At 35.5% G+C, this 17,838-nt stretch overlaps 1 protein-coding gene across 11 annotated transcripts; it reads right to left on the bottom strand.

Annotated features, from left to right (window-relative positions):
* Positions 1-3,330: 3,330 nt before the first annotated feature.
* Positions 3,331-7,384, bottom strand: LOC141668866 (protein WHAT'S THIS FACTOR 9, mitochondrial-like). 11 transcript variants are annotated; one of them, XM_074475899.1, is made up of 4 exons: positions 6,006-7,383; positions 5,602-5,669; positions 3,921-4,831; positions 3,331-3,609 (listed from the first exon to the last, which is right to left on the bottom strand). In XM_074475899.1, the coding sequence occupies exon 1, from the start codon at positions 7,318-7,320 to the stop codon at positions 6,094-6,096; it is 1,227 nt and encodes a 408-aa protein (XP_074332000.1). In that variant the 5' UTR covers positions 7,321-7,383; the 3' UTR covers positions 3,331-3,609; positions 3,921-4,831; positions 5,602-5,669; positions 6,006-6,093. The 11 variants fall into 11 exon arrangements, with proteins under 11 accessions (XP_074332000.1, XP_074332001.1, XP_074332008.1 ...); XM_074475900.1 differs by having other exon boundaries at positions 3,977-4,831; XM_074475907.1 differs by lacking the exon at positions 3,921-4,831 and having other exon boundaries at positions 6,006-6,777; positions 7,000-7,381.
* Positions 7,385-17,838: the final 10,454 nt, after the last annotated feature.

Genomic DNA, 17,838 nt, shown 5'->3' with positions numbered 1-17,838 from the left:
GGTATGTAATGGATCTTGGGCTTTGGAGCCCATAATAAGAGCCCAGTAAGAGGTTTGACCCGAAGAGAGCCCAGTGAAAGGTTTGACCCAAAATAAAAGCCCATTTCAGGAAAAATAATGAAATTAAATATTATTGGGCCTAAAAAATATATCAAGCCCAGATAAGGGCCCAAATATTCAAATCAAAGCCCTGCACCAGGGTCCAAAATCTGGAAGAAAATATATGTGAGTATTATCTTCAAAAACCAGGAATAACAAGGGGCCCAATTGAAAGGCCTGTAAAAAAATGGTCCCAAGGAAGCCCAAATGTTTGAAAGGCCCAGCAAAAAAAGCCCAAGTTAGAAAATATAAACCACATCTTATTGGGCCTTGGAATGTAAAAAGCCCAGCATGGCCCAAATTAGAAGAAGGCCCATTAAAAGAAGCCCAGTAAGGGGTTGGCCCAAAAGAAAAGCCCCAAAATAAGGGCCAAAAAACGTATAAAAATCTTGATCCTATTCGATCAGAATTCTTATTGAATTTCTGGTCGAAATGTTTGAGGTCGAAAGAGCTTCGACTAGGACTAAAAAGAGGGTTTAATTCGGTCAAAAAAATGGATCCTGACCGAAAGGGTTAAATTCCTAGTCCAAGGGGTCAGAATCCTGATCCAAGAGGTCCTGATCTAAATTGTGAATCTTAGTCCAAGGGGTCAGAATCCTAGTCCAAGGGGTCAGAATCCTGATCTAAATTATGAATCCTGGTCCAAGGGGTCAGAATCCTAGTCTAAGGGGTCAGAATCCTGATCTTAATTATGAATCCTAGTCCAAGGGGTCAGAATCCTAGTCCAAGGGGTCAGAATCCTGATCTAAATTGTGAATCCTGGTCCAAGGGGTCAGAATCCTAGTCCAAGGGGTCAGAATCCTGATCCAAGAGGTCAGGATTCCTGATGTAATTTGTGAATCGTTCGACCAAGGATCAGAATCCTGATCCAAGTGAGGTCGAAAGAGCTTCGACTAGGACTAAAAAAGAGGGTTTAATTCGGTCAAAAAAATGGATCCTGACCGAAAGGGTTAAAATCCTAGTCCAAGGGGTCAGAATCCTGATCCAAGAGGTCCTGATGTAAATTGTGAATCGTTCGACCAGGGATTAGAATCCTGATCCAAGGGGTCAGGATCCTGATCGAATCATCCTAACCGAAAGTAGCTTCGACCAGACACTATGGGACCATAATTCGACCAGGATCCTGACCGAATAGATTCCTGGTCGATTTTTTTTTTAAAAAAAACCGGAATTAAGGAAAATTCCCTGAAAATTAAGGAAAATTCCCGAAAATTAAGAGAAAATTCCTGAAAATTAAGGAAAAATCCAAGAATTAAGGGAAAATTCCAGAAAATTAAGGAAAAATCCCAGAATTAAGGGAAAATTCCAGAAAATTAAGGGAAAATTCCTGGAAGTTAAGGGAAAATCCCAGAATTAAGGGAAAATTCCAGAAGATTAAGGGAAAATTCCAGAAAATTAAGAAAAAATTCCTGGAAATTAAGAAAGAAAAAATCCCATAATTAAGGGAAAATTCCAGAAAATTAAGGGAAAATTCCTGGAAGTTAAGGAAAAATCCCATAATTAAGGGAAAATTCCAGAAGATTAAGGGAAAATTCCGTAAAATTAAGGGAAAATTCCTGGAAATTAAGGAAAAATCCTAGAATTAAGGGAAAATCCAGAAATTAAGGGAAATTTCCTGGAAATTAAGGAAAAATCCCAGAATTATGGGAAAATTCCAGAAAATTAAGGAAAAAATCCCAGAATTAAGGAAAAATTCCTGGAAATTAAAGAAAAATCCCAGAATTAAGGGAAAATTCCAGAAAATTAAGGGAAAATTCTCGGAAATTAAGAAAAAATCCCAGAATTAAGAAAAAATTCCAGAAATTTAAGGGAAAAAATCCAGAAAATTAAAGAAAATCCCAGAATTAAGGGAAAAAATCTTGGAAATTAAGGATAAATCCCAGAATTAAGGGAAAATTCCTGGAAATTAAGGAAAAATCCCAGAATTAAGGGAAAATTCCATAAAATTAAGGGAAAATTCCTAAAAATTAAGGTAAAATCCCAGAATTCAGGGAAAATTCCAGAAAATTGAGGAAAAATCCCAGAATTCAGGGGAAATTCCTAGAAATTAAGATAATTCCTAAATAATAGGGATAAAAGTAAATCGTTGTAAATGTGTAGGTCGCTCCACACTTTATGCAAAAAACGATACCCTGTAGGGGAACGAATAAACTTAACTTCTGCGAAACGTAGTCACTGTTTCCCAAAAGTTGGGGGGAAAATGATAGGGAAGAAATTAAGGTCTGGGTATGTAATTAATATTGCATTAATCGTATCAGAATTGGGACAACAGCTAGGCCCATTTGAGAAGGCCTAAAATCCTGAATATTAATTAATTGCGTAATTAATTAATAAGGGATAAGTCAGCTGATAAGATAAGTCCTAGTGGAGAAATAAATCCTTATAGATTGGCCTCCAAGGAACCTGGTGGGATAAGGAATCAGCTTCCTACTTCTTAGGACTCCAAAGTCCATTCTAATGCAGAGACTTGCCCACCTAGTTTCCTAACCCAAGTCCAATTCAAGGACTCCCAACATCTATATAAAGGGTCTCACCCCCACCAATCAGAACTACGTTTTTTGACTTGATCCTTGGCGGTCAGTAAGGTACGTAGGCATCTTGTTAAGACAGATTGAGTCACGAAACACAAGAGCAGTCAAATCAAGCCTCGAAGCTCACGTTCCTTAGTAATAAATACAGCAATTATATACCTTAGTTTTTAATCCATAACATATCCTTATACTTCCTTTCAATCGAAAAAATAAAAAACGTCTCAGTTTTATGAAAAACAATGGATTATACAATTTTTGATGAACACTGAGGTCGGACAAATTAAATGAAATCGAAAGGTAAAAAATTCTAAGAAAAGCAATCAAAGATTAAGCCGAGGTGGACGTAATTTTTTTCATTCTTCAAAATATTCCAGATTAGGCAGAGTTGGACAAAATTTATTTCATTCTTCAAATTATACCTTCATATTCCCACTTTTGACTAAAAAAAATAATCTTAAATATACCTTTATATCTTAAATTAAACAGTATAATAAATCCATGGCTTCAAAATGGATAAAGTTCTGGATATTATTGCAAACTGTTATAAAATTGTAAAAGGCCCTAACAAACTACCAAAATACACAATTCATGAATCCAAGTTGCAATGATCTCCTACAAACTTCAAGTACACCTAGATCACATGGCTCTTGTTAATGTTAAAGTTTTAAATAAGATTTGAGTTATATCCACTGAGCACCAACACCCTACAAGCTTATATTTGAAGTTTATCATGTTACTTACACGTTACAGTTACGTTTTTTGTTCAATGCTGCAGCAAAACCTTTTAGACTATCCCCCAATGATATAGGTTAAGTGTGCATTGGTACATAATTTATACTGATTGTTATGATTCCACGCCTTTATACATATAAAATAATGTTGAAACAGTTTACATATTCCTACCTAAGCTGGAAGTATATAACAGGTCACCGTCCGCCGTCCCTTTGGCTGCATATATGCGTTTGTGTTTCCTTACCATCTGAATTCAGGGAACAGGGTGCAAATGAATAATCTGATTTGGTTAACAATAGAACAAAATATGTGAAAGAATGGCAGCAAAGTATAATCAAAAATAACAAAATTCATAAAAATAGGAGAAGAATGAGTGAGATGAATGACCATACATTGATATTAAGTGTAAACAAAACCGAAAGTAACAAAGATTTGTTTCAATTATTTTGGACCTAATGACTAAAGGAATTATCAATGATTAAAATTTCTAACATCTGTATTAGATTCCTATATATAACATAACATGTATTAAAGAGTAACAAAGCTCTAATAATATACCACGAAAGATAATCAAGTGATATCTAAGTGACAAATGGCCCATATAAAAAGAATACTTGTGTCAAGTTCCGGGGCATGGCACAGCACCATTGAACCAAGTTTGCATCTTTGTTCTGGAAAGTACGCAAGGCATGGTCCCAAACAGTGTCCGGACCATGTTCCATTGTAAGGTTGGTTGACTTGGATTTTACTACAACTTCAGCTCAACCCCATAGGTCCAGTTCTTATTACTCAACAAACTGGTGTCTGCTCAAACAAGTTCCTTATCATGATTCTCTAGTTACAACCAAGAGACCTGAAGATCAGGATTGATAATTAAAGAAATTATAAATATTATAAATAGAAAACATGAACTTCGTTCACATGCAGGATATGTTGATGGTCAAGGTTGGAGTTTGATTAATTTACGAGTGTCTGGGAAGTGGGAACTAAAGTTTCATCAAAATACTCTGGTTTCACTTTAAGGCTTCATTTGGGTAGGGGGTCAGGAAGGCTGTGGCGGGTTGGATGAGTTTCATAAAACCCTATATGGGATTTTTTTTTAAAAATCAGGGGTTGGGTTCGCGTGGGTTAAACCGGGGGTTGGGAGGGGTTAGATTTCAATAAAAAAAATAAGAATTCCGACCCCCCAAATCGGGGTGTTCACTTTTACATTGCATTCTCCTCAGCTCCATTGCCTGTTGCTCGAGCTTTATCATCCCTGTATATGGCATTGTATTTCGGGGTATATTCACGACATATGTGGACTGAATCTCATGCTGGCATGTCTCACTATATGGTGTACTTAAATGGCACAGGCCTGTTGCTGGAAATGTGGGAATGTGGGAATAGTCATGACTAGTATGCATATGTTTGACCTGTTGCTTAGTAATGTGCTTAATGCCCTGCAATCCAAACATTTGATTCGGGTTCTGCAAACACCGAGAACTTTTTGTCACTACCCATTCCTTAATAACCAAAACGCAAGACGTCCTCAAAGTATAATAATGCGTCCTATTTCAGTACATAATTTATGGCTTCTGTGTTAAATTGCATGTGATCAATATTTGTAAGTGGTAAGATTTAAGAATATTTTTAAAACTCATTTTTTTTTATCAGAGAGTATGTCTAGCTATGTTGTAAATTAAATATTCAGTCATTTGTCTCTTCTGATATTGGTCATTGTTCCTTTATGCTGTAAGTTAAAATCCATACTCTTTGCCTCTTCACATTTTGGTCACTATTTCTTATTCAAGTTAAATTTATATTTATATTGTTGGCATATCTAATCCTTTCTCACTTATGTATCAATATATATTTATTCAAACATGACTCCTATTTGTTCTCTGCCCCTCTTCTTCATACTCTTATCTAAAACATATTTAGATATTCTATATAGAGAACATATAATAAACTAATATTACTATTAAAAATAAAACCTAAAAATAATACTAATTTTATTATGCCACCTAAAACAAAATAATATAATTCACATACAGAATAGGCTTTACAGTGTAGCTATGCATTTGTCATCTTGAAGAGCAAAGATTTTTACAGTTTAGGGTTTCTCTAATTTTCTAATGTACAAATAAAATATGTTTTAGAATAAAAATAATTTATTTATATTAAAAAGTGAAAGATTTTAAATTGGAAAATCCAATAATTTATCTTGTACACAAAAAAAAAGGATAAACACATGTACCTAAGTGAAGACAGATCTGCTTGTGAAATTCCAGTTGCCTCTCCAGTTTCAGCGATCTGGCATTCGGCCTAAGAGCATACGTTAAGATGTCAAAGAAATATACAAGAATTAGGTAAATAATATAGTACTGAAATATTATGTTTGCTAATTGCTAGAACACCAAAACAAGCACAAATATTCATGAACCACTCTCAATAAAATATTTAGAGAGTAATAACTTTGAATTCTGGAGCATTGACATCCATAGCCAATTGCATTTATAATGAATTGATATAGAAAACAAAGCTAATCTATGTAAATTTTGAAGTCATTTATGGATTACAAGAAGTTCAAATTAGTGCCGGCATCATAGAAGCTCTACAACAGCAAGTAGTTAGCTCATAAATACAAAGGCTATAACCTACCTTCTCTTCTAATCCAGTAAAATGACTTCATAGCATGCTGAAGATCATATTAATTAAATAATATGGCGTTTCTTTTGTACTTCAGCATTCACACTTCAAAATCACTACTCTCAACCTCAGACTCAGAACTACCCAATTTTGTCTCAACGTTTTGTTCCCTGATCACAATATCATTTATTCTACCTTCCCCCGCAGGAAAAGCAGACAAGTTCTTCCGCCCATCAGGTCTGACTTGCAATGGATTTTTCTTCACTCTTTTATTCATCAGATCAATATACCGATACCGCATTTCCATCAGTGGATGCACATCAACCAAAGCTGCTTTTCTATACACCTCCCTTAAAACCACAGTCTGCGTTCTAATCTTATTGGACATATAAAAAATCCCCGGATGATGCTTCAAAGCCTTCTTAAACCTAGTCCCAAATCCCAAATAATCCCCTAAACAACATACATTATCTATCTCCGTCTTCTTCGACACACAAAGATGAAGCAACTCATGTAAAACCGCCACAGTCCATTTCTCCGCTTGATCAGTATTAGGACCCAAATAAGAAGCATCCTCATAAGGAGATATATACGGCAAATTATTCCACTCAAAAACCCAATCCCTAACCTTCTTCTGCAAATCAAACCCTCTCGGCAAATTCATCGAAAACCTAATAGGCCTCCTTCCCTTCTCCCCCACCCTCATTTCCATTACCGAAAAGGCCAAATCTTTTCTCCAAGAAACCAATTCCAACCCAAACCCAAAATTCTCAATACTACAAATCTGAAAATAATCAGGAAAATCAGGAACTAAATCAAGAACATAATTATAAGGCAAGCCCAAATCAAATTTCAACTTATCAATAACAAATAAAGGAAGCTTTTTTCTTTTAGTTAACATCAAAAGCTTAGCTAGTCTCTGAGCTGAATCAATTTTTCCTTTTGGTGAATTCAAAATTAAAGTTTCTAATTTATGTAAACTAAGGGCGTGTTTGGTTAGTCTAACCTGAGGGTGTGAGAAGGGTTTAAGAGACAAGAAATGATTAAATACAGATGGGTATTTATCAATGAACTTAGTTGGGGTGGTGGGGAGTTTAAGGTGGCCGGAGACGGCGGCGACGGCGAGGGTTTTTGAGTGGTGAAAGAGAATAATGTTCTTGAGAGAGAGGAGTTGTTTGAGATTTTTCTCTTTCTCGACAGCATGATCGAGATAAGGGTCACGAACCCATTTGATTCTGGCGTCGATAAAGGTTCTCCGGTGATGGTAGAGGTAGTGACGCCGGAGAATGTGCCGGAGATTGGCAGTTGAGGTGGTGGTTTGAGCCATGGAAATGTGAAGTACTTCACGGACTATATTTTGAGTGTCATTATACTCTTTCGTAAGAACAACACAAAACCTTATTCCTTCTGAATTTTGGATTTTTAAAAAAAAAAAGTTTATACAATTTTTAGATTAAAAATTAAGGTATTCTTTCTGCCCCTTTGATATAGATTAAAATGTCTATCTTATATCTTCTCTCATCTGTTGTGAGAAGGTTATGAATAAACAAAATTGCAATTTTTGAAAAAATTAATAAATATTCAAGGATATCTTCATACTAGTTTCTATTGATTATTTTTTTTCGCTCAAACCTTATTATTTACATTTTTATGTATATGTTTTATTTTCGACCGTGTGCAAAACTGGGCGATAACTTCTGACCACTCTATTAGATCGATCGGTTGATATTTTTGACCGATATTTTTGATCGCGCTCATATACCTATTAATATATTTGCATGTCTCTTTTAATCTTTTGTGCTATGCTTATTATATTTTATAATATTTTATATTTTAGAAAAACATGAAACAAAGGCAGTGACGGTCAGTGATAAAACTAATAACATTGTGGCCTCGTGGGTTCGACGAATAATAAAGCAAATACATGTTCATATGACGATACATTCAAATAAGGAAGAACACAAAAAAGGAAAGAACGTGAAGAGAGTTCGAGTGAACCACTCGATGATGGTGAAGATGAATCTAATATTTCAAAAAAAGAGAGATTTATTTGGATAAGTGAAATGCATTAAAAATTCGTGAATGTCATTGCACAACTAGGGGAAGAAGGTAAGTTTATTTGTTACTTTATTGTTTAGTTCTTTCATGCCTTCACTGTACTCTCTCGCACACGCGCCAATATCTAAGACAGTGTAACTGGTTTGTAACCATACTGTCTTTCATACTTGTACACGGGGTTTTTCGAAGAAAATAAAAGAAGTGATGAATGAATCAGAACTTGAACTTGTCAAGGAAGATGTTGCAAAACATCTGCAAGTATTATATTGCATCTTTATCAAATCTTACCGATTTGTTAAAGAATTTACCGTAATGAAAAGAAAAGAAAAATCTATTATTTCATTAAAATTCCAAATTAGTTATTTACACGAGTGAAAATCTGTTTGATTAATATATATCTTGCATTAACAATTCAAGATTATTCATGACGTAAATATTTATACATGTGCAATAAATCTCGTATCAAAATTAATTACTTCGAATCACACTCTTCATACCTAATATTATACTATATATATATATATATTTCATGCATTTCTGTCACTACAACTATTGTGGAATAAAAACTAGGGTGCGTTAGTAATTAATGCTAGGGTTTGTGAGTTTCGAGTTTTAATGGTTGTTCTCGCATTTGGGATTGTCTATCCTCGCAAGATGCATATGTATCTCTGTATTGTAGAGCATCAAGCCAAAAACATATTTTTAGGTTGAGGGGTAGAGTCCTTTATATAGAAATGAGTTAATGATTAGACTTGTGTCGGGAGACTTGGTGAAAAAATCTCCTACTTTGATGGTAATTAGGACTCCTGTAAGGTAAGGAATTCCATATCCTTCCTTGTAGAAATTTGTATCCGTTTTGAACACATGTCTCTGCTCTTCTAGCCGTATTGGGCCTAGTCCGTGAACAACTCATGTTCGTGAACCTTGACGACCTCCGCTAGTGGACCTTGACCGCTTGGACCGTCTTTAGTCTGTTATGTTAGATATATTTGAGATGTCATGTCTAATATGTTTCATGTTTAGTTTTCAGATCTTAACAAACAAGAAATATCAGTACTTACTGGAATCAGTACTTACTGGAAGTCAGAACTTAGGTTATCAGAAGATAAATATCAGAAGATATATATCAGAACTAGTACGGGAGGACTTACAGTTAAGGAAGGAAGCTGATTTACAGGAAAGAAGATCGAGACTAAAACAAAAGAAGATATGCATGGAAAGAGTTAGAAGATAAGAAGACTTTTATAAGATATCTGATTGATATATTTTAGGAGACAAAATTATATTCCATATCAATTAGAAGTTATCTTGTAACTGTGTACTATATAAACACAGATATAGGTTTACACTATATGTGTTATCATTATCGAGATACATTATTCATTGTAACCTAGAAGCTCTCGTGATATTTGTTCATCACTGAGAGAGAATAGTTCCATTGTAACAGAGTTTATTATATTGAATATATCTGTTTACTGTTACTTGTGTTCGAAATCGATTTGATTGTATTAAACACTGTATTCAACCCCCTTCTACAGTGTTGTGTGACCTAATAATTGGTATCAGAGCTTATCTGCTAACACACATACAATAAAGATCCAAAACAATCATGTCTGAAGAAGCAGAAAATCCAACCAAGCCCACCAAAACTGAAGAAACTAAAAATACTCAAATCCACAGTCGATATGAGACTATTAGGGTTCCTATACTGAGACATTTTGAGTATCCCATACGAAAAGTGAAGATGGCTATGTTTCTGGAAGCTACAGATCCAGAATACCTTGATAGAATTAATGAAGGACCACATAAGCCAACCAAGCTCTCTATTGTAGTTGCAGATCAGCCAGCAAAGACCATATTAAAGGAGAAAAGTGAGTATATAGCTGAAGATATATCATCCATGGCCAAGGATGCAAAGGTAAGGTATTTGCTGCAAAGTGCCATTGATAATGTCATGTCAAACAGGGTAATATATTGCAAGACTGCAAAGGAGATATGCGATGCTTTGGAGATAAGATGCCAGGGAACTGATGCAATTAAGAAGAACAGGAGGACTATACTCACTCAAGAGTATGAGCACTTTGACTCAAAAGGTGATGAGTCATTAACTGACTTATATGACAGGTTTGTCAAACTCTTGAATGATCTGTCACTGGTGGACAAGGAATATGATCTCGAAGATTTAAATCTAAAATTCCTTTTAGCTCTTCTTGAAAGTTGGGATTTGAAGTCTACTACTATAAGAGACAACTATGCTCTTGATGAAACTACTCTTGATGAAATTTATGGTATGCTCAAGACTTATGAACTTGAGATGGATCAAAGGAGTAAGAGGCATGGGAGAAAGTCAAGGACAGTTGCTCTTAAGGCTGAGGAGTAATCCCCCAAAGTGGCTATCTCAAAGAAAGGCAAAGGAAAGGCTCTCATCATAAAGTCTGATTCAGAATCATCAAGTTCTGATGATGATGATTCAGAAACTGAAAGTTTATCTGAAATAGATGTTGATGATGAAATAATGAAATTGTGTGCTCTTATGGTGAAGGGTATCACAAAGATAGCCTACAGGAAATTCAGAAGGGGAAAGAAGTTTTCCAAGAAAGGTGGAAGTACTGATAAGAAAGGTTCAGAAAGTATGAAGGCAAAAGTGCAAAGTCTGACAGAGGAGACAACTCAAATGTCAAATGCTACAATTGTGGTGAAAGAGGCCACATATCTCCTGACTGCAAGAAAGGAAAGAGTGACAAAGTGTTAGGTCACACACACTGTAGAGGGGGTGAATACAGTGTATAATACAATCAAATCGAACTTTAATATATTAAGTAACAGAAAACAAACTTTATTGAAACAATAAACTCTGTTACAGTATGGAACTGTTACCTCTCAGTGATGAACAAATATCACGAGAGATGCTAGGGTTACAATGAATAAACTTCTCGAATATATGATAACACTTATAGTGTAAACCCTATATCTGTGTTTATATACTACACAGTTACAAGATAATTGCTAATTGATATAAAATATAATCCTGCTTCCTAAAATATATCAATCAGATATCTTTTCTTCCAAGTATTCCATTCTTCACGGAATTCCTTCTTTATGCATATCTCTTCTTATGTTTATCTCGATCTTCTTTCCTTTAATCAGCTACTGTCCTTCTCTGATCATCCTTCAGCACTTAAGTTCTGATATCTAACTTCTGATGATTATCTCCTGATAATATAAGTACTGATATCCTTAAGTCCTGACTTCCAGTATAAGTACTGATCAACAGTTAAGTACTGATTTGTCCTGTTAAGTAAGATCTGAAATCTAAACATAAATTATATTAGCCATGACATTATCAAATATATCTAACAATCTCCCCCAACTTGTAAATTAGCATAATATACAAGTTTAACAGATATTTGATGATGTCAAAAATATTAAGTACAAATGCATGAGAATTAGACTAGATAACTACAACTTACAGTCCTTAAAGCTTTACCACTATTCAACTTCTGATAACAACTTCAGTCTGTACAAATATCAGAATTTAAGCAGTTGTAGATCTTCGACTTGGCTTCATCATCTGATCTCTCTGATGTCAGGAGTTATTCTGAGATAGTTCTTCAACAAACATTTCTCAGCATATCTGAGTTCATCAATCATTCTCCTTTTGGCATCTTTAAGCTCTGCAGTATCTTCACCAGTTTGAAAGATTGCAGCTCTGAGATCATTGATCTTTGCTTTTCTCAACTCCTGATCTAGTCTTATGACATATGCTTTGTCAGACTCCAGATTGAATTCAAGTCCCTTAATACCAAGATATGTTCTGATCTGTGCAGTATTAGGCTTCATATCAACAATATCACCATTGTGATCTCTGTACTTTGGAACATATGTGCTGTCAGACTTAAGAGAATAAAGCCTTTTCTGTCTCTGAATCTGTTCTTTTAAGTAGTTTGCAGCAGTCCCTGTTATTCTGTCATCCACTTGAAGTAAGAAAAGTACATGCTCCAATTCTTCAAAATACTTCAATGGAATGGCATTTTGTCTTATATGATAAATCCTACCATCTGTCATGAAATACAACATGATGTATTCTTTCAAGTAGGTATGGTAAACCATCTGTACAGATTCCAGTTGATTCAATCTCTCAGGAGTTGCTCCAATACCTGGTTCACTCAAGGAAGTTGGATCATTGGTAGTGTTGTGTACTCTTCTTTCATCAGCACTTCCCAATCCAGTTTTATCTCTTGCTTCCTTTCTAGTAACTACTCTTGCTTCAAAACCACTTGCAGTAGTCTTCAAAGATTGAGTCTGTTTTGCTTTAGTGAATCCTGGTAGGAGTGTCTTTGATCTATCTTCTGATATCAAGTTAACTTGAGCTATGTCTGAGGTTACTTGCTTCTTCTGAATATCAGAACTTACAATTTCTTGACTCTGAACAACTTGAGCCATGTCAGAGGTTGTTTTAAGAACTTTTCTTGAAGTCAGAGCAAGATCATCCTTTTCATCAGTAATTTCTTCATCCTCACGAGGTACATAAACCTTGATAGGTTCACCAACCTTTTCTTTACCCTTGAATCTTGGATCTATCTGTGGTTGTGATCTAGCCAATGTTGCTTCAGTATGTGTCCTTTCTTTGATCACAATGCCTTTGAGTTTTGGAAGTGGCTTTTTACCAGAAGCTTCAGATTTAGATGTGACTTTCTCTGATTTAAGTCTGGCTTCTTCTTCCTTTAAACTTTCCAAGTCCATTCCTAGATTTTCCTGAAGAAATAACTGTCTTGTCATTTCCTCATCAAGATCTAAAAGTTCATCAGAACTTATCCTTTTACCAGCAGCAGAACTTATTCTTTTCCCAGTATCAGAACTTGTCCTGTGACTAGCTTGTCTTGATGTGAATCCTCTACCTTGACTATGACCTCTACCCATTCCAGAGCTTCCTTGATCATCTTTTTCATTATCCTTTCCTGTCAGTGTCTTGTCAGTCTTGCATTTGGACTTAATCACTTTCTCCCCCTTTTTGGAATCAGCAGGTAGTAGAAGAGAGATAAGCAATTCCACTGAGGATTGGATTTCAGTTAGTTGTGATTGCTGAGAAGCTTGATTTTTCAGAATTTCATCAATCTGAGCTTGTTGATGATCTTGAGTCTTCTCAATATAAGCAATCCTGTCAATGGTAGGTTGGAAGAACTTTTTCTTATCAATTTTCCAAACTTGTTCCTGTTTGATAAAGTTCTCCTGAATCTTGTGTAACTCTGCATGAGTAGTTGAATGAAGACCTTGTAAATGTTTAGTACTCAATGCAGTGACTCTAAGCTGGGTTTTAAAATCATCAGAATTTAACATTTCATCAGCTTTAGTCAAGTGCTCAGCAAGATGCTTTTCAGTTGGAACACATGAAACTGAGTTCCATTCCTTAGTCCACTCCTGACCTGCAGGAGTTTCACTCCAAGGTACTGGTGCTTCTCCGGTAACAAACTTCTCAACCAGTTCAGACTTAGGAAGAGTCTGTTGAGGAGTATGTCCTGAAGGACCTGCTTTATCATCATCTACAGTTGGAGCAGCATCACCAGTATCTCCAGCATGTGCAGCATCAGAACTTAAAGAATCAGTATCTTCTGATAAGATAACAGTATGAGTAGCAATAGAGGCTTCAGCATCCTCTAATTGCTGATCTTGTTCTAAGTTTTGATCAACAGCCATATCCTGATGCTCACCTAAATTCTGATCATCAGCATCTTGATGCAGAGAAGGTGTTGTTGATGAATCTGGAATTTGAACAGCATCAGTAACAGGTGTTGTGGAAGGATTATTTGCTGTTGGAGCTTCTAAGAGAATTACTGTAGGCACAACCAAGTTTTGAACATCAATATCAGCACTTGTGCCTGGATCAACAGAAGCCACAGAAGGTGTGTTAGCCTTTTCAGAAACAGCTTCCTGAGATGGAGTTGATGGAGAAGAAGTGACTGGAGCAAATTCCTTGTCTTGTGAGATCAGAGATTCCTGATCCCCTTCCTTAGCTGCTTCCTCTTCATCATCTGAAACTGGCCTTTTTGCCCTCTGTTTCTTGTATCTCTTTGTTGATTTGGATTCCTTGGGAGTTTCAGGAACTGTCATTCTTCTAAGCCGTTTGAGAAGCCTAGATCCCCCAATTCCAGAATCCTTCTGAGAAGTCACTTTCTCTGCTTCACCTACAACATGTTCTGAAGAAGGAACCTGTTCCTCAGTATCAGATTCATCTCTCAGTACAGTCCTCCTCCTCTTTTGAGGTGTTTGAGGAATAGTTTTTGTCCTCTTTGGCTTGGAGGATGAGGGTTGAACAGTCTGTGAAGTAGAGAGATAGGATTTGAGATAAGTCCTGAGGGTAGGTTGAGTAGTATGAGTGGTAGGTGCTGAGGATGATGGTTTTTATGTGTTTGTGGTTGGTTGGACATCAGAGTAAATAGATCTATAAGTATCAGGATCAGCATTTACTAGGATCTGTTTTACAGACTGAGGAATCTGTAATGGTCTAACCACTTTTTTCTTAGTATCAGCATTTACCAGATCATTAAAATATCGTTTTGCAACTCTAAAAGGTGGGGTCGAGGAACTGACTGATTGAGGTTCATCAGTACAAAAAGTATATATAAGTTGACAGAATCTAGCAAAATAGACAATATTTCTATCCTCTGTCATCCTATCCCCAATAAAACCAATTATTCCAGTTGCAAAATCAAATGAGTTTGATGGATAATAGCATACCCTATGTGCTGACTCAGAATTGGGATAGCATCAAAATTTGAACATTTGTTCCCAAAAGCTTTGGTGATGCAGTCAAAGAAGAAACTCCATTCTCTTCTGATATTTGCCCTTTTTAACTGCCCAAGCTTTGCCAAACTCTTTTCATATCCCAAATCAACCATTAACTCCTGAAGTGCTGATTCCTCTGGAGTTGAAAAATTACAATTTTCTGGGAGATGTAGAGCTTTGCGTATTGTACCAGGAGTGACTGCATAAGATGAATCACCCACATCAAAAACAATATTGGGAGTGCCATGTTTACCACCATCATCAAAGTGCCCAGTCCGCCAAAACGTCAGAACTTGTTGACTCAAAAAGACTTCAGGCTGAGTTAATGCATACCCAATCTCACTGTGTGCAAGAAGATCTTGCACAAAATATAATTCAGATGGAGCTTCGGCATGATCAAGAATTGCAGCATAGTTGTTTGGAACAAACTTAGCTCCATCAATGATTAAATCCTTAGGTGCCATGTGAAAAATTAAGATTTAAAAGTGCCTGTTAGGTGTTTGATAAAATGTATGTATGAAAATTCAACGTGAGAGAAAGAGAGAGTAAAAGCAAGTAAAGAGAAAAAGTATGAAGGAAATAAAAGATGAAAGAAATCCTCTCTCTGTTGTACTTATACTCTGAACAAAAATGTTACCATTGGACACCTGTTAGACATGCAGTAATAACAGATAGTTACTGGGCTCGAGAAAATAGGAATCATTACTTACCCACTTGCCTGTTTTCAAGGAAAAACCGTTCTATTTACCCAGATATTCCATTAATCAAGGTGAAATAGTTTTAATTCAAAATTGAAACCGTTCCCACTGAGTTAATTATTTTTCACTGCATCATTAATATTCTAAAATTAAATCACGTAAAAATGACCAAGATAAATTAGATGAGTAAGTGCTGATAAAAAAAATCAGAACTTAAATTAAAACAGAATTTATATGGTCATCAGAATATCAATCAGGATTTAGCAATGCATTAACAAATATCTTAGAGACAAAATCTTGAAGCAAAAACAAATTTCATTAATATATGAAGAGAATACATTTATGAAATGGAAATTACATCAGTACTTATACAAGATTTCCCTAAGCTACGAAACCTAACATCAACAGCCTTAGTCCTAGCTAAGAAGCCTGACAAAGCTGATGATTAAGAAAAACAGGAAGAAGACAAGATTAAATCATTTCTTCTTCTTCCTACTCTCGACAAATAGAATGGCGAGTCTGATGATTCGCTCTTGCTGGCGGAGAGCTGCCAGTCTTTCCTCCTCCAATCGCTCCAGATGGTGATGGTAATCCATATAGAAGAACAGAAGGTGGGTCAGTACCTCCTGTGGGACAGAGTCCCATATCTCCTCAGGAATGGCCGTGACGTGCCATTCCTGCTGCCAGTCGGCACAACTTAGCTCCATATTGAAGTTTTGGTAGTTCAATGTTGTATCTGACCATTGTGTTTTTGAAAGAAAAAGTATGAAGATAAGTGTGTGAGAAGAATTTGATAGGAAGGCTTATGTGAAGTGGCTGCTTATATAGGCAAGAGAATGCCAGGAGACGTAAAAGTATTTAATGCTAACAGGTAGAATTAATTCTACCTCATCTCCCTAGACTTTGAAAAAGAATAACATTCATTGGAAAGAGGAAACATGGTTTAAAGCGCACAAGAAACAAGTAACAGTGGACTAATCAAGTACAAATACCATTAATCCCTAACCATAGTGACTATTAATCTTCCACTTCAACATATTCAAATATTAACTGAGACTGTTATCAAATTTTATTCACAGATAAGTCAAGTAAAACATTAGACTGTAATATCAGAACTTAGACTTATATCAGAACTTAACAGTCATCAGAACATAATTTATTAACTCGAAAAAGGAATGCCTATCTTAGTAAGTCCTCATACAAGTTCTGAGTTATACTCTTCAGAACTTAATCATCAGAATATGCAACCAGAGCTTGTCCTCAGAATTTGTGCAATAATGACACAATGACTGTTTATCTAAAATAACATAGACCTCCACAGAAATTTTCATCATTCAGATGGAGTGATTAGTGTGTGCATTAAGCTAAATAACAGACAAAGAGTAAAGTCTGATTCACTTCAGTACATCTTAGAAATAAGGCATAACTAAAATTTTGCTAAAGAGCTGTCATTGTCCTGAAACCTACTGATGAATGAGTTCATGCTTGAGTCCACCTCAACTGTTTTGTGCTAATTTTATGCATCTTTTGAAATTCTATTTTACAGTGGCTTCTCAGTGTAAGTGAGTCACGACTGCTTATCAGAATTTATGCTATTATCAGAGTATTTCTCCAGTAATCATAGAGTGTGAAAAGTCACCAAGAAAATATTTTGCTTTTCTAATGCATATTTACTTAATACCAGCAATGCACTTGGGTCGTCCCTTCCATATTTTTACTCTAGATCTCAAAGGAGTACCTGATTTTATTCTTTGATCTTTTTGCTTTTTCTTTTGATAAGTGAGGTTTATCTGCACTTAGTACATTCAGCAGTTTTACTAGTATCAGAACTTAACAGATGAGTAGCATTATTCTAATTTGTGACTTAGTAATAAGATAAACAAAGTAAACTCAACTAAGCTCAATTATCAGAATTTGCTAGTGTCATAAGATTTCCACTGAAATAATTACTTCTTACATGGAATCATTTGTTTATTGAAGACTACTAGGTCAGTATCTAGAACAGTTATCCTCATAGGATTGAATAGTTAATTTAACAGACATATCACTTATCAGAGTTTAGAAACATATATCAGACAACAATCAGTACTTAAACGTCTATTTCAATTAAGCACAGAATAAACAAAGAGATTACATTCTGTAAATACTGATCATAAAGTCTGATGCATCAGAACAAAACTAGACAGATTTAGAAAAAGAACCTGAAACCATTCCAAGTTCATTTACCAATCTTGTAAAAGTGGCTTCACATAGTGGTTTTGTGAAGATATCTGCTAGTTGTTGATCTGTTGGAACAAAGTGCAATT

Source organism: Apium graveolens, chromosome 6 (assembly GCF_009905375.1).
Source record: "Apium graveolens cultivar Ventura chromosome 6, ASM990537v1, whole genome shotgun sequence".
Taxonomy (NCBI): Eukaryota; Viridiplantae; Streptophyta; class Magnoliopsida; order Apiales; family Apiaceae; genus Apium; species Apium graveolens.
This window is presented reverse-complemented; position numbering and strand designations above follow the sequence as displayed.

What these genes read in the sequence shown, in the direction of transcription:
- LOC141668866 (XM_074475906.1), bottom strand. Translation starts at nt 7,320, where the DNA reads ATGGCTCAAACCACCACCTCAACTGCCAATCTCCGGCACATTCTCCGG.